Below are 22,542 nucleotides of genomic sequence, written 5' to 3'. Positions count from 1 at the left end.
AATTTTGGAATTTATTACTGAGAGGTAGACTCTGAGTCTCAGATGCTAAATGACATATTTACCTATGCAGAACTGAAGTTAATAATGCTTAAGAAATATATAGAAAATGTACCATTAAGCACACATATGCAACACACATACATAAACCAAGAAAGTAAAGCATATGTATACAGAACATACACAAAACATCATCACCCTAATAATCTCCACCAACCACATATTGTACGAGAGACAATCCAATAAATGTAAATGATAATGGATATTAAGAGTTTTGTGAAGATTTAGATTCTATTCCAAAAAGGTCTTTCAAGGTATGGAAAGGATATGTCCATAGCACTTCTCTATAACTCTTTAACACAGCCATGTCTTTTCCTGGAACAACTGGCAGATGTGCAATTTCCAAGACAAGGTCTGCTAATTTTAAAAGTTAAAGGCAAATGCTATGTCCATGCTCCAAATTGTATTTTTTGAATCATATCTGAAGCACTGCACAGTCCAATTGATTAATGGCATTTTTTTTTATTTTTTTTTGGCAATATGTCATGTAATCTCTTCCCTGTTCGCTAAATTGAAAGAATTTTTAAAAATATTTTAAGGCCAGTTGGACAAAGAGCCTAGCCGATACCAAAAATTCAGGCACACTGATGTTCACTGTCAATATACTGGCCACTGCAGTCTTAATAAAATATCATCCCTTTAGTGCAAGAAAACTAAGGTCAATTAATGTGATCAAGGTCTGGTCAGCACTAATTAAAGTTCTAATATCTTAGGGAATCACATTTTTCCTTAGTGAATGTAAGCACAAAGATACCAGGCCCTTATTGCTGTAAATAAAATACAAAGAAACAAATAAATGTTACATTTGAATAAATATTAAAGCCACACTGGGGAATGTTTTCTTAACTTTAATGTTCAAAGAAATCAAAGCTCAAAATTTCTTTGCCTATGTGAAATTCTCAGCTGAATGAGAGGCAAGAAAGAAAATCAATAAAGTTGAAAAACTAAGTACTTAAACAGTTTTTGCATTTATTTTGGTAGCATAGTTCAAAAAATCAGTAGTAAAATTAGATAGTATTTTCAATATACAGCAAAAAATACTTGATTCATATAGATAAATTTATTTCATAAAGAACAAATTATATGTCTTTGATAAGCACTATTAGCACTTACTAAAAATAAAGTAAAACTTACTTTTTTTAAATCCTAGTTTCAAGAAATTCATTAATGCTTCTAATAGTAAAACTATTTATTTTAATCGTAATCATCCCAATTATTTAATACATTCAGATCATAAGAGTTATTTAATATAATCAATACATGACTATTCTTGTGACCAGTGTTAATATAAACAAAATATATTCTTTTTAAGGCTATATGTTTTATCAAAAAAACCCAAAAGATTTGGTTAACTAATAATGATCTCACTATAATAATTGTCAAAATAGCCATGTATTTCAGCAAAATAGTTATTTCAGTAAGAACTTTCATTTATAGGTTTAAAAGTTTAAGAATTTTCAGTAACTAAATATCTGCAAAGTTACAGTGGCAGTAACATAGCTTCTTTGAGTACAATGAAACAATAGAATTGCATAGAAAACATGGGAAAGGAAGTTTAGTCAAAGATGAATGACCTAAGCAATTTTTTTCTTTAACAACAGAAAACAAAGAGGTTTAAGAGTGGTACTTCATCTGTCTTCAATCATGTTAATTATGTTTTATTCTTTGCTTACAAGTATAACACTGAACACTGATTTGTGAGAGTTTAATTCACTAAGTTGACAAGACAAAAAGTTTTGAAATTCTAAGCATCCACAAGTCCAGACAACAAAAGGCATAACGTGTCTGAACATATATAATAACTCAGAAATCTTGAACGATAAGCTAAGTATTCTGAAATTATTTATCTGGCAATGAATTCAAAGAATGCTAAAACTTTGTTCACATTCCCAGAAAAGTAATTTTCTTTGCCAATATGTTAACCAAAAACAATCACACTGAAGCATCATTGATGTTTTAGGCTTAAAAACAGTATTACTAATAGCTTCCACATTTGCCAAATATGTACAGTGAATGCTGAAAATTCAAAACATTTTAAAACATGCAGGGTTGTTTGCCTTTTTTTTATTTTTTGCTTAAATTTTCAAAACATTTGAAATTCTCTAGAGCTGTTCATATTTACCTGAATGCTAAATACTTTCCCATTTAAGTTGCTTTTAAAACATTTCTTTATAAGGGAATCAGTGATCTATTTACTCTATCTGAAAGAGCAGATAAGACTGTAACGTCAGACTGTATCTTTTTTTAAGAGCTTTTTTGTTCAGGTGAATGTTAGTAAAAGAGGTATGATTCTACATCCTCAGAGGAAAAAAAGCAGGCAGCTTTCTGACAAGGAATACTTCACTGATGAACCATTTATCATGCTGTACTTGAAACATAGTAATCAATAGTTTAAAATTGTCTCTACATTTTTTGCCCAGGGCATAAATGCAAATGAAACTTTTACAACAAAATTATTCACTGAGAAAATAGCTCTCAAAGAGCTACATAGCCTTACCTGAAGCCCTCGCCTTCTCAGAATGCTGGACTCGTCCATTCTCTCCCTCATTCCTTCTATAACAATATAGCCATGCTCTAGTATCTCAGACTTCGGCTCACTTATTCAGATCCTAGCAGCTGCTAAACACTTACATCACAGTTTATCTGATTGGAAAGGAATAGTCAGCTGACTTTAGCCAGTTATTCACTCAGCAACTTCTGAGCTCATGCATGTTTGCAGTGCTGTATTACAAAGCAGCAAGTGGGCTCCAGACACCTAACAAATTTATCTAGACAGGAGTAGCTATTTGACAGAGGAAATCCTGCAAGAGGATTGTTATTCGCATAGAACAATACGCCTGCCATCCTGTGCTAGCATGCCGTTTTAAGCACAGTCTATAGATCAAGTTTTTGAGAGGAAGCGGTGAGGTAAAAAATGCCTGAGTTAATTAGCAGTGGCACCTAAAGTGAAGAGAGAAATTAAGACCAATCATGGAAAAACTGAAACAGAGCTGGGTATTCAAACAACATAGCTCACTGGTTCTAAAAAACAGTGACAGTTATTTAGCTTCCTAAGAAATAGTAATTGTCTCAGGATACAAAACCATTTAAAATATCACTACATCCAGGATTAATATCTGATTTTAAAAAACCAATTATCAGTTAGAAAGTTCACCTCAGAAAAGAAAGCCATAGACAGAAATATTATTTCTACCATCATGCATAATTTCACACTCTGATCTCAGTTGTGTACTCTGATCATTTTCATTTTATTCCAGTCTCAAATAGAAAGGTACTTAATGTTGAGATTTAGATCACTGCATATTGTAAAACCAGTGTACCACAACATTCAGATATATTTAAAGCTTTAAATTATTCTTTCTGTATTTCAGCAGAGAAAAATGACTGAATATCAAAGGGAAATAAAACTCAGCTTGACAACAAAACAAAGCCTCATTTTTTTGAGTTTTTTGTGATTTCTAGACAAATTTTAAAAGAAAAGGGGAAAGCTATTTGAGTTTACTTATCACTTTAAGCTTAGGTTATCCCAATTATTGATTTTTTGAAGCTGTCATCAGGCTATTAAACTTGAAATCAATTGATTAGACTGCATCATTAAAAATTGCTTAGGGATTTAAATGTCTATCTACCAAGTAAATTGATTGCATTTCATGCTTCATAAATGGGCCCTGCCATTCTCTTTATACTTACATGACAAAATCTTGCAAACACATATTTGCATCCCCACTAAAAAGCAATCTTTTTAAATATATGAATAACAAATATATGAATATTTGTTTTTGGAAATAACTTTAAATTAATCCACAAAATCTAAGGATACGTAAGCAACAAGACACCATCAAAGCTGACATCAGCCACAGCATAGAAAAACCTCAAAGAATTAATGCAAGATTGGAAGATGTGGAAGACCTGCTCCATAGAATCACCAAGAGTCGGACACGACTGAATGGATAACATCATCATCAGCTACCGTGTTTCCCCAAAAATAAGACAGGGTCTTATTTTCTTCTGACCCCCCCTCCCCAAAATAAGCACTTGGCCTTATTGTTGGGGAGGTCTTATTATTTTTGAGCTGCAGGAGGTGGCAAGCATGGTCTCCTGCCAATTACCTCCTTGCGACCTATTAGATCGCACAGATTAGGCCTCCTCCGAGTTCCATCCGCCAGTCAGTGTCGACTGGCAACTACACGGAGGAGAGCCTTTTCAGTAGTAGCTCCGACCCTTTGGAACGATCTCCCCGTGGAGATTCGTACCCTCACCACCGTCCAGACCTTCCGCACAGCCCTCAAGATCTGGCTATCCCGTCAGGCCTGGGGATAAAGATCATAATCCGTCCCCACCCTAATGATGAATGTTGTGTACTATTTTTACTTATGTATTGTTTTATGTCTTACTGTCTTGTACTCCCCTCCCTATATATTGTAAGCTGCCCTGAGTCCCCTCAGGGAAAAGGGCGGCCTATAAATAATAAACCATAAACCATAAACCATAAACCACCTCATGGCTACTGCTGTATTGCAATATTTTCAGGGAAAGCTTATTTTGGGGAGAGGGCTTATTTTAGCATTTGCACTCAAAAGCCTGAATGGGCTTATTATCCAGGGAGGTCTTATTTTCAGGGAAACAGGGTAGTAAAAGAAATTAAAGTGAAATATCTCTGTCTACAGGTCGTCCTATGACCATTTGTTTAACAACAGTTCAGAGTTAAGGTCTTGGAAAAAGTGATCTAATATTTAGTCTTGGTGTTATTAGAAATTTCCCTTTCTTGGTTAATGGAGGCAATTATTAGGTCAGTGTTAAGAACTCATTGGCTCTTTTGGAAATTGGCTGTTTTTCTCTTTTACAGCACAGAAAAAATATAGAAAGAACAAAAGCAAACCAACAAAAATAATACATGAAAAAAATCTTTTGTGTGTGAGGGGCATGTGGGAGTCTATGTGTAAGTTCATATGCACGTGTAGAGGGAGAGGGGGAGAAGGAGAGAGTGAAGGTGGGAGAAGAGGGAGGGAGGGAGGTGGAGAGAGAGAGAGAGAGAGAGAGAGAGCACTATGACCTCTGGTGAAGCACTGTGTCTTTGCAGTGGCTTCTGAAAAACCTTGAAAGCAAGACTGCTAGCAATAAGGGTTGGGCAGGTCTGAAAATGGGAGCTTGAACATTGAGCACTGGGACATTTTCAGTAACCTGTTTCTGGACTGGGAAGATTAACTTATAGTGACATGCCTTACTCTCTTCCTATTGGATTACAGAACTGCAGTCTACATGAGGCTTCCCTTGAGGAGCATTTGAAGCTGCCACTGGGCTAAAATGCATTGGCATGGGCACTTCATGTTACACCTACATCACACATCACACCTCTGCTGCACTAGTAAGCTTCCAAATTAAAGGTGATGATTGTCACCTGTAAAGTCCTACATGGTGTAGCGACAAGTTTGTTAATGGGCTGCCTTTCAAAACATACATTCTCCCTGTATCTCGGGCCAGAGATAACTTAGATCAGGTCCATGGTCGATCTGACAGCTGTGAACTCTAAAGCATCTGTCAAGCCCACGACAAGCAAAACATAGTTAAGTCCTGTGATGCCAAAGATTTGGGAAACTCTCCTGCCAATCCAGAACCTCATGGTCTCAATATATTATCGAACTTTTCCTGACTGATCCATTCTCCCTTTCAGAAAAAAAGGGCTTCATAAAAAACATTCATACATATTATTGGGCCAGTGGTATTGCCCAGTAGTGTGTAACAATTATGAAGATGATTTAATGTACACTCAGCAACCCTGTTCATGATTACAAGCTGAACAACCTCCCTCCTCTATTACAAATCTCACATACAATATCCTACAGCATTTGTCTATGGAGATTCTTAGTCACCCAGGTCATGGTTGTCAAAAGGGTGCTTTTTCAAAAGGCAACTTTTATTGTTTTTCTTTGAAGACATTTTGCTTCTCATCCAAGAAACTTCAGTTCAGAATGAATAGTGGTGAATAAAAGGATTTATATTTCTTGCAGTCATCTGGTCATTAGCACTCTCTACATCCATTTGCACTATTCAGGTGACATTGAGGGCACAGATAAATTTCCAAGTGGTCTCAATGACCCTCAAAGAGAATGCTAACAACCAGATGACTGCAAGGAAAATGAATCTTTTCATTCGCCATCATTTTCCCTTGTTCACTTCTTGGATGAGAAGGGAAACGTCTTCCAGGGAAAATAAAGAAAGCCCAGTCCAGTTGCCTTTTGAAAAAGCACCTTTGGGACATCCTACTACATTCCCTTTCCTACCCCACAGTTAACAAGATGTGGAAAAACTCAGAAGCCAGATGTAGATAACTAAGGTGCATCCTTGCTTGTCCCAACCGTCACCCCAAGGAGAATAGTTAATATGCTGAAATATACAAGCATTTCACTGCTACCTAAGGGCAGCCACAAGACACAGGTCACTTTGCTCTCAAGATCAGCGGCCCACTACTGCTTCACTGCCATTTGGAATAACAGTACAGGCCGTCCTTGGCTTAATGATCGGTCATTAATTTAATGACCGTTCAAAGTTACAACACTAAAAAAGTGCACTAAAAAGTGACTTAGGACCATTTTTCACACGTAAGAACATTGCAGCATCCCTATGGTCACATAATCAAAATTCAGATGCTTGGCAACTGACTTATATTTATGATGGTTGCATGATCGGGATCGCACGATCACCTTTTGTGACCTTGTGTGCGGCACAATCAATAGGAAAGCCAGATTCACTTAACAACCTTGTTGCTAATTTAACAATTGCAGCGATTCACTTGATTCAATTGTAGCAAGAAAAGTCATAAAATGGGGCAAAATTTCACTTAACAACTGTCTCTTAACAGTCTAAGATGTGCGCTCAGTCACTCATGCCCTGGTCAGCGTGTGTTTGGGCTACTGCAACGCGTTCTACATGGGCTACCTTTGAAAAGTATTCAGAAGCTACCAATGGCACAGAATGCAGCTGTGCAGGGTAGCCCATGTAACACCACCGTTGCATGAGCTGCCCTGATTGTCAGTTTGCTTCCGAGTGTTGCCCACCACCTTTAAAGCTCTTAATGGCACAGGACCAAGTTATCTAGGGAAGAATCTCAAGGATATTCCAAACTGGGACTTATCCGCAGGTAATAAATGCAAATGAAGTTTCTTATTTACAAAATTTGAACAATATTCTTACGCTGAATATTTCCTCAGTTAGACAAACTGTACTAGCAAGAAACTATAGAGAAGAATGTAACTGGACAATCAGAAATGTCAAAGAAAGAATTGGCGCCTTTTCTTATACCAGAGATAATATTTAGACATTACTTATTGAACAGAAGAAAACAGAAATACAGAAATAAATTGTGTCTGATGTGTTTCAACACTCAACTGTAATTCTTAAATTACCACCAATAATACCAAATCCTGAATTAGATTCACAACCAGTGGCTGCTCCACATTTGGCAGTATCAGACCCACCAAATATGCCTGCATGTGCCTGTGTGTTTCTACACTTAACAGTATCTATAGTTTGGCAGGAAGTGTGTTACTGTATTGTATTATTGCTGTAATTCTTTCATTAATTGATTATGTGCCATGTTGCTTTCGACCCCTATGACCACATTGATAGGTCTGTTATCTTATTAGACTGCTTGCAACCCATTGAATCATCTGTTATATTTATTTACCTAAAGAGATAAACAGAATTACCATAGGTGGACAAAAAAACAGTGTGAGTAGGAAAAATGTCTGGCTTCCAGCCAGTTTCCCTATTGACTTTGCTTGTGGGAAATTAACTGGGACATTGAAAATCACCACCACGTGGCTGCAGCTGACTTTGGTGGTGCTGCAGATGTTTGTGAATACAACTGGTCTGGATATTCTTAAAATTTCTACTTCACAAAGCAGGGGAGAAATTCAACCAGTTCACAACAGTTTGGGCAAACAGGTAGCAATGATTTGAATTGGTTTGCTGAACCGGTAAAAACACCACTGGTTGGCCCCGCCCATGCCTGCCTGCTTGCTTACTTGCCCCTTCTGGCCGCTCGCCCCATTCACCCCATCCTTATATATGTTGTCTTCACCATGTGGAATGCTCCATTCCCTGGCTCCAGCCTTGCCCCGGAGCCGCCGCCCGCATCGTTCACCTACCTTCGTGCCTTGGGGGGAACACAGCCATCTTTCACACCAAGAAGCCTCTAGCCACCAGCAATAGTTTTCGCCGCCTTCTGAGCAGCTCCACTGTGACACCGTCAGGCAATGGGGTGTATGTATACAGCCGCTGCCCTGTTCCAGCCGTGCATGTGCAACCACTGTCTGCAGTGCCACTCATGGCCAGTGCCACTCATGGCAGTTTCTCTCTGCCACAGCATTCAACGTTGCTGCTTCTCTCCTCCTTCTCAGGCTCATACACACAGAGCAAACATGAGAAGGAGGTGAGAAGCAGCTATGTTGAACGCTAGAAAACTTGGCCGGCTGAACTTTTTTGTAGGTTCGGGGCCGTGGCTTGGTGGGTTGCCATGAATGATGTAAAGTTGGCCATGCTCACTCAGTCCCCCAACCACGCCACGCCCACCAAGTCACACCCACCACACCATGCCCACAGAATTGAATTTCACCACAGTCACAAAAGTTATATCTAAACCACTTCTTCAATTTACTTTTCCCCTCCAAATTCCAGATAAAACAGCTGGTTAATATCCCAGCCTTCATATTAGAGTCTGCCCAGGAGGAATCAAGACTGTGGCATTTCTGAACAATTTTGTCTATCTTCTTTAATACACTAAAAGTCAGTGTAACACCCTACACAAGTAAGAAAGCCAATAGCTTACCAACAACAATAAGGAAGACATAATGATGCTTTTCCTCCCTTATTGTTAAAGTATGGGCTTATACCTGGGAGTTTAACTGCCTGATCAGGTCCTGTTTCAGTCTTTCTCTGCAGGTAATCCAAGGATTGTTTCTATGACTCCCTTCATTTCCTAAACCAAGATGCATCCAAGGTTGGCAATTAGGAAAAGAAAAAACAAGCCACAGGGGGATTTCATCAAAATCCTGAGTTGCCCAAGGCTAAAGGGGCACACAATCCAAGTCATGATGACCTATTGTGGCATATCTATTTGACAAAGTACTAATGGTATTAGCAAAATGCTGATAGAGTCTGAAGAAATAATGGGTATTTTATCAGATTATACTCCCAATTAAAAAGTATACAAAATGAGTCTACTAATAGTAGCATTTGCAAAAAGGAATTAACTTCTGATTACTAGACATTAAAAAATAACATAAAAATGCATGTTGAAATGCATAAGGTATCTCAGGAAACCAAAATAAAAAAATAAAACTGAAATCCAAGGAGCCTCAAATAATTACACAATTGTTTTCTCAATAGACTATTCAAGAGGGATTCAAACACTTAAACATCACTTCGTATAGATGCTATATAATAAAACTACATTTTTATAAAGGGACTTCTAAGCAAAGCACTACATGGTTAGCCCCAATTGCAAATAATTAACCTTTTATCCAGCTCCATTCTTTGAAAAGATTTTGCTAAGTTTGCACGTATTAAGTCATAATGTAATTCATTTGTTTTCAGGTAAGTGTATTATAAAATCCATGCAATGTGGATTATTCACCTAACCATGGCTAAACCGTGGCATAGATGCAACATTTTAATCAGACTGTGGTTTAGCGTATCAGTACATTTTAAGACAGTTATCCTCTGTAAAATTCCTTTCCATAGCTGTGGGAACATTAGACTTAAAGGAAATACAAGCAGCTTAAGGTTAAAAAAAATCACATTTGCTTTTTGTTGCTTGGATCACTACTAGTATTATTTTTATCAAACCAAAAATAGCATTTTGTTTTTCTAAGATTGTCTGTATCGTTCCTTCAAACATCTTTTATAGGTTATCCTTTCATTTCCAGGGCATTTTTTGCAATCCTCGCTCTATCATAGCACTATTGTGTTTCTAGCACCTGTAAATATCTTAAATTCTAACTAAATTAACAGATAATTCTTCATTTGATATATCACAGCACATTAAATCTATTTTCATAATATATACATGGTTTATGCATGAAGCAAAATATGTTAGCTTCTACTGCAGGATGCTGATCACATTTTAATATACCTCTGTCCAAATACTTTCCTTTCAGGACAGTTACTGAGTTATTTCAAAATGTGTATAGAATTTCTAAAAGATGAACTACTAAATTATTACCTTTTCTGTTCTCTAAATAGACACACATTCTATTTTTGAAATGAAATAGATCTATAATTATAGATAGATAGATCTATAATCATGACAGCCAATATATAGGTCTCCCCTAGCATCATTTTTGTGAGGGTTTCCCAAACAACAGAATATTTGAGGAAGTAGAAAAAATAGGACCTGTTATTATCAAACTTGCAAGTTATGCCAAAATACCATCTTGGAACTTTAAATATCTATGGCAAGCCTTAGATTCTTAAGATTCTTGCTTCACTTTCAACTTTTTAAAAAGATTTCAGGAGGGGTGAAAGAGAAACAAGGACATTTTGGAGTAGAGGTGAAAGGTACATTTCTTACCAAAGGCCAATGAGAAAGATAAAAATACAGGTTTGTATTTAGCCATTAGCAAAGTCTACAATAGGATTATGCCAATCTTGCATCAAATCTACTATGAAAAATATTGATTTTCTGTCAGAAAGCATCACTTTGAGAAGACGCGCACATGGCCACAATCACATTATACACACACTGGCCTGTGCATGTGCACGCACACCTCCACCGCCATCCCCCACGTATAGATGGATAGATAGTTACATGCTGGGGGGAACAATATAGAATAAAAGAAAGTTTTTGAGAGAGTACATCTATGCCGTAAGAAATATATAACAAAAAATTGTAAAATAAAACTATTTTCTGCTATATGCTTAGACCAGATGAAAAACAACAGAAAAATAAGAAAAAAGGTATTCTCAGATACAGAAGTAAACTAAATGACAAAACTCATTGTTTTTTTTTCCAGAAATATCTCTTTTGACTTACAGGTGCTAGATTTAAACATACATCATTTTGCAAATAAAGTAGAAATCACTGAATACAAATAGCAAATCTAAAATTCTATTACATTCTGAAAGTAATTTTTGCAAAGTATGCCAGTCCCTATCTATTGCAGCAATTTAATATCCTTTTGGGGCTTTTCAATATTGCTGCCAGAAGGTAAACTTGGGCTGCAAAGCAACTTTTGATTATTTTTATGCAGTACAATATGTTACCGTACAATATGCACCAGAAAACAAGTGTTCTGCCAACACCATGACATTCACACAAAGATTCTTCCAACCTCTAGTAAGTCTAAGCTCGTTAAACCAGATGTTTCTGACAGAACAAAATATAAACTCGGCAAGGCTTCTGATACAATCCCTTAAAGGGAGTGCTGTTAATAACACCTTTATATATTTTCTGTATCAACACGCATGTCTCAGAGCATTTTATTATCTATCCAGCTGAAGTAAATTTTGAAGAACTTACTTCTATTTATCCAACAAGAATTAATTCTAGACTGTAACAGAAGTATTTGCTGGGACACAGTCCTAGTCAAACACATCATGGTTAATTACCAAATGCTAAGTGAGTCAGGGAAAATATCACACAAGAGGCCTTAAAGATTGGACAGTTACTACTCACTCAGTCAGTGACAGAAACAGTCCCCACTGAGGCGCATTTGGATCATTATTTTGGCACTGGTGCAAATTCACCAGCTGCACTGAATCACTAGATTTCTAGAAAGGCTGGTGGAAGATTTCTTCTTCAATAAGTAAAGTACTGTATCTTTCGGACTATAAGACGCACCGGTATATAAGACGCACCAAGATTTCGAAGAGGTAAGTCAGGAAAAAAAAGGTTTTGTCCTCCCCAGCCCCGGAGCACTCTGCAGGCTTTTCATCCACACTGGGGCATTTTCCCCTTCCCCCAGCCCTGCTTGAAGCCTGCAGAGTGCTTCGGGGGGGAGGGGTGAGAGAAGGCAAAAACAGCCCGTTTTTTGCCTGTTTTTCATCAACATGGGGGCATTTTTCCCTTCCCCCAGACTTGCTGAAGCCTGCAGAGTGCTTCTGGGGGGTGAGGGAAGGCAAAAATGCCCCTGTTTTGGGAAAAACGGCAGTAATATCAAACTTGTAACATACTGTAAGGCTACATAAAATCTTAGATCTACTTAAGTATTTATCGGCATTTCTAATGTCAATGATTAGAAGGCAAGAAGGACAGAAATCTTTTTCAAGAATAATAACTCAAAATAAGCTAAATATAAGATTAATAGTTGGTTATTGGGGGGCAAATCGCCCAATGTTCCGCCCCAATTTTTTAAAATAATTATTTAGTGTACTACTTTAGAAACATTATTATTTTATGCTATTTGGTATGGGGCATTTCTATGCTGTATAATGGATTTTAGCATTTTTCCTCTACATAGTCTTTGCCAAGATGTTATCTTTTTCAATGTCACTTCCACCCTACCTTTAACAACTGCTTTATAGTTAAAACAAAGTTCCAGATATTCCAGAACCTATAATGTATCTGTTGGTAACACTAGAAATTCAGTAACAAAATTTTAAAACCACCCATCTCCTCACATAGGCACTCTGGACAGTGTACAAATAAAATACTAAAAACATCAAAACTGTATATAAAATTTAAAAAACATGCAAGCAATGTTAAAAATTAATTACCGTATTTTTCAGATGATAAGATGCACCGGTATATAAGATGCACCTTCTGCCAGCCCTGCTGAAGCCTGCAGAGTGCTGCTGGGTGATGGAGGAAGTCAAAAATGCCTCCGTTTCTGTGAAAAATGGCCCGTTTTTTGCAAAAATGGTATGCGGGGGCAGGGCTTGTATTCAGTGTATAAGACGCACCAACATTTCCACACTCTTTTGGTGGGGGAAGGTTCATCTTATACTCTGAAAAATACGGTGAATGGTGAGGCGAAGGCTTTCAGGACACTAACCAGCCCCATGGTTGAAGGTTCCTCTAAGTGCCCCACACACAGCTGGAGAGCCAGGTTTTCTCTCCGCCTCATATCTGGGAATGTTCCACAGGGCAGGAAAGAGGCTCTCTTACTAGACCCCACCAGTTGGAATTCTTTGGCTGAAGAGGTCCACAACATACCTTCCCTGCTTGACCATGTGAGATGGGTTGATGTAATGGATTGAAGACAAGGTAATCTGGCCTTTACTTAAAATCCAACGCTTTGTCTTTATGTTAATTTATTTTTTACATATTGTTCTATAGCATTATAAAATACTAAAATTACATTTGGGTACAGTAACATTTGTATAATACTGGAATTTATTAAGATTCGAGGATTTAGATAATTTAATAGAATAACAGAATTGGACCTTGGAGGTCTTCTAGTCCAAGCTCCTGCTCAAGCAGGAAACCCTATACAATTTCTGTTCTGACCCAGGTCACGTAGGCAGATACAGTCGGATCCCGATTCCAACTTCTATTCCTACTCCTCTTCTGAACCTGACAGGGACATGACAATTTCAGACAAATGTTCTAATCTCTTCTTAATAATATCCAATGTTGGAATACTCATAACTTCTGGAAGCAGCTTGTTCCACTGATTAATTGTTCTATCTGTCAGGTTGGTTCTCTGCTTGATTAGTTTTCATCCGTTCTTTTGCTCCTTCAGGTGCTTTAAAGAATATATTGGAAACACTCCTCCCCTTCCTTGTGGCAATCCTTTAGATATTGGAATACTGCTATCATGTCACCCCTATTTCTTCTTTTCATTAAACTAGACATACCCAGTTCCTGCAACCATTGTTCATATGTTAAAGCTTTATTTTATTTTATTTTAGGACTTTAATTTAAACCTTTAAAGTTAAAGAAAAAAGTTTATATTTGTGAAATGTTATTGTTAATGTAAGGTTGCTTAAATGTGTATCTAGAGCAGTGGTTCCCAACGTGGGACCCATGACCCACAGGGGGGCAATTTGATTTTTAATGGGGGTAATTTGAACCTTGTTTAAACCAAGATAATGGCCTTTTAGGCTTCCTCCACATGAGTAGAGCTGCCTTTTTGAGTAAAGTAAGAATTATATGTCATGGGGAGGGCACCAAGATTTGAGAGATGCTTAGGTGGGAAATGGCCAAAAAAAGGTTGGAACCACTGATCTAGAGCTATGGATAAACAGCTTCAAAGTTATACACACACACACACACATTTTGTTTGACTAACTGTATGGAATTAGTCCAATTAGCAACAAGTATATTTGAAGTAAAAGTTACATTAGATGATACCAAGAAGATAAAAATGCCTCTCTTCTAACTAACAACTTTATAGGAAGGCTGTGGTTAAGTCTCAAGTGAGAGAATGTATGTTCTCTTTTTCTTAAAGAAAGAGATTCCTTTGACTAATAAAACAGCAAGAATTGGGTGTGAAGTCCCCAGCCTAGCCCTATTTATTTCTCACGATCAGCCCTAGTGATCAAATAGCTCATAGGTGCAAAGTAATGCTACCATCTTCAACTTTTCCTCTTTAAAATGAATGAATGAATGAATGAATGAATGGTCTCATTCTTTTGTAATTCCAGAAAATTAAACAGTACTGCAAAGACTGATTCAGAAGAAACATTGAAGGAAAGTTGAAAGATGTAACTATCAAAAAGACTACTGAACAACAAGAAATGAGCAGAGGAAATTGAGTATACTGTCTGGTTCATACAGAAGAAAATATTTTCTCATGAGAATTGCACCTAATTAGAAGGCTTCCAAGGACACTGCCTTGCTAAACTTCAGTTCATAGACCAAACCAAGAAGTGTGTTATGAAGAAGGATCCAGAACTCTCACTTCCTTGAGCATAAACAGTAGTTTGTAACTTAGAGATCTGAATAAGCACAAGATGGGAAAGCTCAAGAGAAAAGAGCCTCAAGTGAGAATAGCTAGAAATTTGAATCTTTACAAATCAGTTTTTGAAAAGCAGCAGAAATCAATAAATATGAACGGGTTGGGTGGGTTTTCTAGAATTCTGAAGCTGCAATTCTAAAATCTATTTGAATTTCAGATATGAGTACAATTTTGGAATTCCAAATTCCTATCGCATTCATATTCATAAAATATTTGCACAAATAGTAAATATTTCATTATTTTATTTAATATATCAGTATGTGTTTTAATCCTTCTGTATAATTAATAAGCATTAGTTAACAGCTTGGTTGGAAGAAGTCAGCTCCATTTTTTTTTTCAAAGTGAAAACTATATTTTGCTTCTAGAATCCTAACACGGGAAGATGTTATTATAATTGCAATGTCTTATCTACTAAATAGTTTAAAAAGACAATAATAAAATGCATGTAGAAATATAAATGTATTTCTCAGAGGAAAGTCCCAGTTAGTAGGACTTAAGAACAAAACCAGTAAGAACCTTTTCTCAAAATAGAGCAATAATGCTGTATGATACACACTTGGTTTTTATGCCATCTACTGGACATTATGTTTACAACACTGTTTCCATAATAATACTGGATGACATGCACCCAACCATACCTTAAAATGCAAAATATGTTCACCCTTTCAACTATCAATTATTGCGCCTAATGTAGAGTCAGCAGTCAGATAGAAAACAATAACACATCCCACATCTGGATTTTTAAGTGTATGTTATCAACATTCTCACAAAAGTGGCCATGGAAACTGCCATCTACAAATATCGGATTTAGACTCTTTTGCAACATAAAACTTTTATTTTCTGCACTAAATAAATACTGCATGCTACTTTACGTTTCTAGCCATTATTTGGTGACATCCAAATATGCAGATAAGAGAATCATACTTGTTGAGTATGCCTATTACATGCATACCGCAACAGATAATCCAGAAAAAGTCCAATATTTTAAACCAGTGGGCTTTTAAAAAAAAATGTGATGGCTTCTTTTTCTTAAACAGATGACTTAAATGGAAAAACTTATAATAAAATATGCTGCCAGCTCATTTTATATGAAATGAGTAACACAATTCAAAATTAGAAGCCTCCCAGCAAACGTAATTCAGATACACTGAACATGTTTAGTACTATGATATACAATAATCGACCCCAGTTATGTGAAAGGCCCTGAATTACTGTGGTTTTGGAAAGCAATTGGGGATTATTCGACTCGTGTGCAAATAAAATCCTAGCCATAATATTATATTAACATTAATCTTTTTTTGACGGAACAAATATTTGGAAATGTAACTCACCAAGCTAGCTGTCAAAGAAGGAGCAGATTGTCCAAGAGCTTGAGTGCGCATTCGGACAAGATTGGAAGTTTCGCCAGTTTGCCATGAATGTTGAGTAACAGCATTTGGCAACAAGTACCTGCCTGCCGAGAGGATGAAAATAATTGTTAAAACTAAGTTTACAGTACATAATATAGAAAGTTAACAAAGTGCTGCAAAATTAAGGCAGGTAAAAGCAAATCTTAGAGCTAAAAACTGGGCACATTTGGAGAAATTTAACAGGAAGTACAAATAGTCCTCAACTAACAACAGTTCATTTAGTGAACGTTCAAAGTTACAACATCACTTAAAAAAAATGACTTATGAACATTTTTCACCCTTACGACCATTGAAGCATACCCATGGTCACATGATCAAAATCCAGACAATTGGCAACAGACTTGTATTTATGACAGTTGTGGTGTCCAGAGGGTCACGCCATTGCCTTTTGCAACTTTCTAACAAGCAAAGTCAATGGAGAAATCTGTTTCACTTAACAACCCTGTTACTAATTTACCAATTGCAGCGATTCACTTAACAACTGTGGCCAGAAAAGTCCTAAAATGGGGCAGAACACACTTAACAAATGTTTCACTTAGCAACAGAAATTTTGGGCTCTATTTTCATCGTAAATTGAGGACTACCTCTAATTCTCAAATTTCTGCTTTTATACTATAAGCTTCTAAATTCAGAGTTTTTCAACCATCCCCGGATGGCAAAGTAATAATTTTATATGACAAACTAACATGGATGAACAGGCATAGTTCAGTTACAGGTTAATAGCAATTCCTTTCTTCTTTCATTTGTGCTGCCTATTTGAGATTAATAAACTGTTAGATAACACATCTCCTATAATCTATCCACTGCACTGTAAGAGGCATGTAATATACCTGTCAATATAATTTAGCTGTTTGTAGTATTATTTTGTTTGCGAATGCCTGCAGTTCAAGATGTGTATGTGGCCAGTCATTTAAGAGAATTTCTAAAAGAAAAACTGCTACATATATATTATGCTAGTTACTGCATGTACTGCATTGTCAAAATACTAAACCAACGGTTCTCCTGTCAGAAATAAATCACTGGAAGTTGAATCCTAAGGAAATCTATTTGACCTTTCGAAGATAAAGCTATTGCTTTAAAAAATTGAACATTATCTAACCAAAATATAGAGCCTTATCTAAAGTATAATCAATATCAGGTCCACAGAATCCAATCCCAAAATAGGGAATTTTTTGTGGTTGTTCTTCTCTCCTCTACACCCACCATTCTGACATGGTATGCCCCAGAGGAACACAGGGGCAAGATTTTCCATAATATCCATTCTAGAAAAGAATCTACATCAAATATTACTTTTATAATTATAATTTAACTTCAGGATGGAAAATACAATTTTTTTAGAATCTAGCCAGGAGTTATAGTTTATTACCGCAGGCTTTCCCATTGTATCAATCTCACCAAAACAAAAGATGAAATACACATGCCTGAATTTGTGCTTAACATAAACATATGTAACATATTTAACATAATACTCATTAATCTTAATATCAAAAATAGATAATGAATTGATTTTAAACCAATGTTTTCAAATCCTTCATTTTATTATTATTATTATTATTATTATTATTATTATTATTATTATTATTATTATTTTAATTTTGTTGTGGCAACATCAAGAAACTTTATTTAAACCCAACGGGGGAGGAATACAAGCAGGCATAAAAAGTATGGTGCTGCTTAATTCATGCATCATTTGCTGCTTACAACTTAAGGAAATTAGCATCTGTCAAGTGTATTACTCAAGTACATATGGTTAAAATTAATGGACAGCACTTCTTTCTCTGCCAGATTTAAAACAATGATGAACCTCCAGTCTATTAAAGCTGATAAAATTCAATCAAAGCTAGAATTACAGCTGTCCTAATTATGTTGTCCTTGGCTAATGCAAGCGAACCCCATTAACAAAATTCAGCACTTTCATGCCCCTTTCCCTTTTTCATATATAGTAATAAAAGCTATCTAGCAAACATTATTGAGGTCCTAAAATATTCTCAGCAGTTTGAAATAATTGCCCAGTTAACATTTACAATTAGTGTTATTTTAATTCTTTGCTCTTTAAAAACGACTTTCACTTTTTCAATGCGATCTGTAATAAAAGGAAGAAATGAGATCCAGCTCAATGCTTAAGCTAAAATTAATGTCCATAAATAATAGAAACGTTTTAGAAATAAGTGGCAAAAGCACATTTCAGATTGAGTAGGATGTACTTTAATCAATATCACAGTTCATTACATCAGAGAAAAACACCAAATGAATAGAAAGAAAAAGAGTTTTTTTTAAACACGAATTCAATTTTAATCTATTTAGATCTTTGAAGTCTAGCCACTGTTTTATAATATCTGTATCTGCAGTATCTATTACATGATGTTTTGTATCTCAGTAATAAATGGATTTCTTTAATTTTTTCTGTTGCTTTTATGCCACTTCAATCAAAAGCAGTTTAAAGATCTGGTATCATATATAAAAACAATTAATACTCCATACCCAAAATATATATAACATACAGTTCAACATAAATAATAATAATAGCCAACAACAATATACATCCCAGACTCCATCAAATTCTTCACCAACTAAACTGCTGGGTCTTAGCAAACTATTTGAATCTTAGCAAACTATTTGAATATTAACAGTGATACAGATCTTCTGAAGGTTCCCGATTCCACAGGAGAGGGACTCCAGCATAGAATACTCATCTCTAATTCCTTTCCTGCTAAACTTTGCAAGTATCCAGAACACCTAGCTGCACCATTTGTAAATATCTCTTAGGCAGGCAAATTTTACTTGAAGCAGATGATCTCATAGATATGTAAATGTCAAATTATGTAGAACTTTATAGATGATTAAAAGCACCTTGAATTGCACATGAAATCAAAATAGCAGCCAATGCAGGTCCTGTAATATTGGTGATGAATGACAATATCAGAAGAGTTCTATTAGTTCAATATAGGTTATTGAATTATATACCAATTGGAGTTCCCAGGTGACCCAGGAGACTTCCGGAGGCCAAACCCCCACCGTAGGGAGGAGGAACCGACCAGCTGGTTCCGCCCCAAGCGACTGATGGATCCTGTTAGGTTCCAGACGGAGCTTGGGGTTATTCCTGATACCCTCGCCCACAGTTCGGCGGAGACCCTCGTCGCTGCCTGGCACTCGGCAGCTTCGGAGTCTCTAGACCGGATTGCGCCGCTACGGCCCCTCCGGGTCAGCGGCCCCCGGAGGCCTCCTTGGTTTACTGAGGAGCTCCGGGAGGTAAAGCGCCGGAGGAGACGCCTAGAGCACTCGTGGAGGTCCGATAGGTCCGAGTCGAAACGGGCACTTTTGACAGCATGCACCAAGGAGTATATTCGGACCTTAAGAACAACAAAAAGAACATACATTGCCTCCTTGGTAGCGTCCGCCGAGTCCCGCCCAGCCGCCCTGTTTAGGATAACCCGCTCCCTCCTAAATAGGAGGGAGACGGGGGACTCCTTACAGGGTAAGGCTGAGGAGTATGTCCAGTTCTTGGCGGACAAAGTTGCCCGGTTTCGAGCGGACCCGGACTCCACCCCAGTAGATCCAGCCGAGACACAAGGAGAAAACTTGGCAAACCATCTCTGGGTTGAGTTTCAGGAAGTTGCCTCTGGGGATGTGGACAAGGCTATGCGAGCTGTGAGTACCTCCACCTGCATACTGGACCCGTGTCCCTCCTGGCTGGTTGCCAACAGCAGTGAGGTGACACGAGGCTGGATCCAGGCGGTTGTTACCGCTTCTCTTCGGGAGGGGTACTTTCCCACCGCGCTTAAGACAGCGGTGGTAAGACCCCTCCTGAAGAAGCCGTCTCTGGATCCAGCTGTTCTTAATAACTATCGTCCAGTCTCCAACCTCCCCTTTGTAGGGAAGGTTGTTGAGAAGGTGGTGGCTCTCCAGCTTCAGCGTACCTTGGAGGAAGCTAACTATCTTGACCCCTTCCAGTCTGGCTTCAGACCCGGTTACAGCACAGAAACCGCTTTGGTCGCATTGACTGATGATCTCTGGAGAGCTAGGGATGGAGGCCATGCTTCCATCCTAGTTCTCCTGGACCTCTCAGCGGCTTTCGATACCATCGACCATGGTATCCTTCTGCGACGGCTGCGGGAGATAGGGGTGGGCGGCACTGTCTTGCAGTGGTTCTCCTCCTATCTCTCGGACAGGTCGCAGTCGGTGTTAGTGGGGGGGCAGAGATCGTCCCTGAGGCCCCTAACTTATGGGGTGCCGCAGGGGTCGGTCCTATCCCCCCTACTATTTAACATTTACATGAAACCGCTGGGCGAGATCATCCGAAGGCACGGGATAAAATATCACCAATATGCGGACGATACACAGTTGTATCTGTCCGCCCCGTGCCAACTCAATGAAGCGGTGGACGTGATGAACCGGGGACTGGAAGCCGTTAAAGACTGGATGAGAGCAAACAAGCTGATACTCAACCCAGACAAGACCGAGTGGCTGTTGTGTTTCCCTCCCAAAAATTTGACCACCATACCATCACTCAGGCTGGGGGGACAAAATTTAAACCCCTCGGAAAGGGCCCGCAACTTGGGAGTCCTCCTGGATTCACAGCTAACTTTTGACCACCATCTCTCAGCTGTGACCAGGGGGGCATTTGCCCAGGTTCGCCTGGTGCGCCAGTTGCGGCCCTACCTGAATCGGGAGGCCCTCACAACAGTCACTCGAGCCCTTGTGATCTCTAGGCTGGAATACTGTAATGTGCTCTACATGGGGCTGCCCTTGAAGAGCATCCGAAGACTACAGCTAGTCCAGAATGCGGCCGCGCGAGTGATCGTGGGCGCACCACGGTTCGCCCACATAACACCGATCCTCCGTGAGCTGCACTGGCTACCTGTTGGTCTCCGGGTGCACTTCAAGGTCCTACTAACCACCTATAAAGCGCTCCATGGTAGTGGATCTGGCTATTTGAGAGACCGCCTTCTGCCAATTACCTCCCTGCGTCCCATCAGATCGCATAGAGTTGGCCTCCTCCGTATTCCATCCGCCAGTCAGTGCCGACTGGCGACTACTCGGAGGAGAGCCTTCTCTGTTGCGGCTCCGACACTATGGAACAATCTCCCCGTGGAGATTCGTACCCTCACCACCGTCCAGGCCTTCCGCACAGCCCTCAAGAACTGGCTAACCCGTCAGGCCTGGGGATAATCTTATTTCGCCCCTCCCGAATGCTGAGTGAATGTTGAGTTTTATTGTCTAATTTACTTTGTGCACATTTCTTTTTTCGTATTGTCCTACACTCCCCTTCCTTTTTGATTGTAAGCCGCCCTGAGTCCCCTTAGGGAAAAGGGCGGCCTATAAATAAATAAAACAACAACAAACAACAACAACCTTCAAGGTGGCCCATATAAGCATATTATAATAATCCAGTTGAAAATTATAAAGTCATTAAGTGACTGCTGCCAGTAAATTTTGTTTCAAGGAAAGTTAACTAGTTAAGTGGTCAACTAGGTGGAACTGGACTAAGATTCTCCTGGCCATATCTTCTAGTAAGAGTTCTGAGTCCAGGAAAATCTCCATATTCTGAATCATTCTTTCTGGGGAGCCCCACCCAAATCAGAATTAATGTTGGCACTCTCTTGGAATAATTCAGGTTCTGTCTTTTTACTTTCAATCTTACTGTCTTTCTTTCCATCTAGATATGTTTAATTCTTTTCGGATACAATTTTATGAACTTGTCCAGTGAGCAGACATGAAATAGTTTTTAACTTTCACCAAACTTATTTGGTTAAAAAGCCATAATAGCAAGGAAGTATTAGTCTGGCCCAAAAGAACGGCTCATGGAAAGATTGCTGGATCAATCGAAGGAGCTATTCAAGCCATCCTTCTGCTTTTAACAAAGGCTAGCTAATTAATACCTTTGGGAAGTTCAGAAACAGGGCATGAACTCAGACATCCAGTCTACTCCCATTATAAAATACTTTGCATCCGTTTGATGAAATGAAGAATATCTTAAACTTTCACTAAGTAATATAGGCCTATTATTATTCAATTTTTTTCTTAATACCATCACAATAATTTGTCATCGTCATAACTTGTAGACAATTTTACAAACTAATTATGTATTGTATAAAAATCAACTGTATTGATGTATTGCTCATCAACTACTGTATGTTGGCATCATTTGGTGACTCATTTTTCTAGACATATTGCAT

At 38.1% G+C, this 22,542-nt stretch overlaps 1 protein-coding gene across 5 annotated transcripts in view; it reads right to left on the bottom strand.

Annotated features, from left to right (window-relative positions):
• The window catches only part of MAST4 (microtubule associated serine/threonine kinase family member 4), a 216,035-nt gene that overhangs the window by 153,172 nt on the left and 40,321 nt on the right, over window positions 1-22,542 (bottom strand). For 4 of the 5 annotated variants that reach the window (XM_087715576.1, XM_087715577.1, XM_087715579.1 and 1 more), the window contains exon 3: window positions 16,289-16,410. In XM_087715576.1, the coding sequence (XP_087571702.1) occupies window positions 16,289-16,410 (122 nt within the window). Of the gene's footprint in view, window positions 1-2,554; window positions 2,610-16,288; window positions 16,411-22,542 lie in introns of those variants that run through there. The other variant, XM_087715583.1, reaches the window with a different exon arrangement.

Source organism: Thamnophis sirtalis, unplaced genomic scaffold (assembly GCF_051295495.1).
Source record: "Thamnophis sirtalis isolate CommonGarterSnake01/CBP01778 unplaced genomic scaffold, rThaSir2_p1.2 scaffold_5, whole genome shotgun sequence".
Taxonomy (NCBI): domain Eukaryota; kingdom Metazoa; phylum Chordata; class Lepidosauria; order Squamata; family Natricidae; genus Thamnophis; species Thamnophis sirtalis.
The sequence above is the reverse complement of the archived record's forward strand: the minus strand, read 5'-3'. Positions and strand labels throughout refer to the sequence as shown.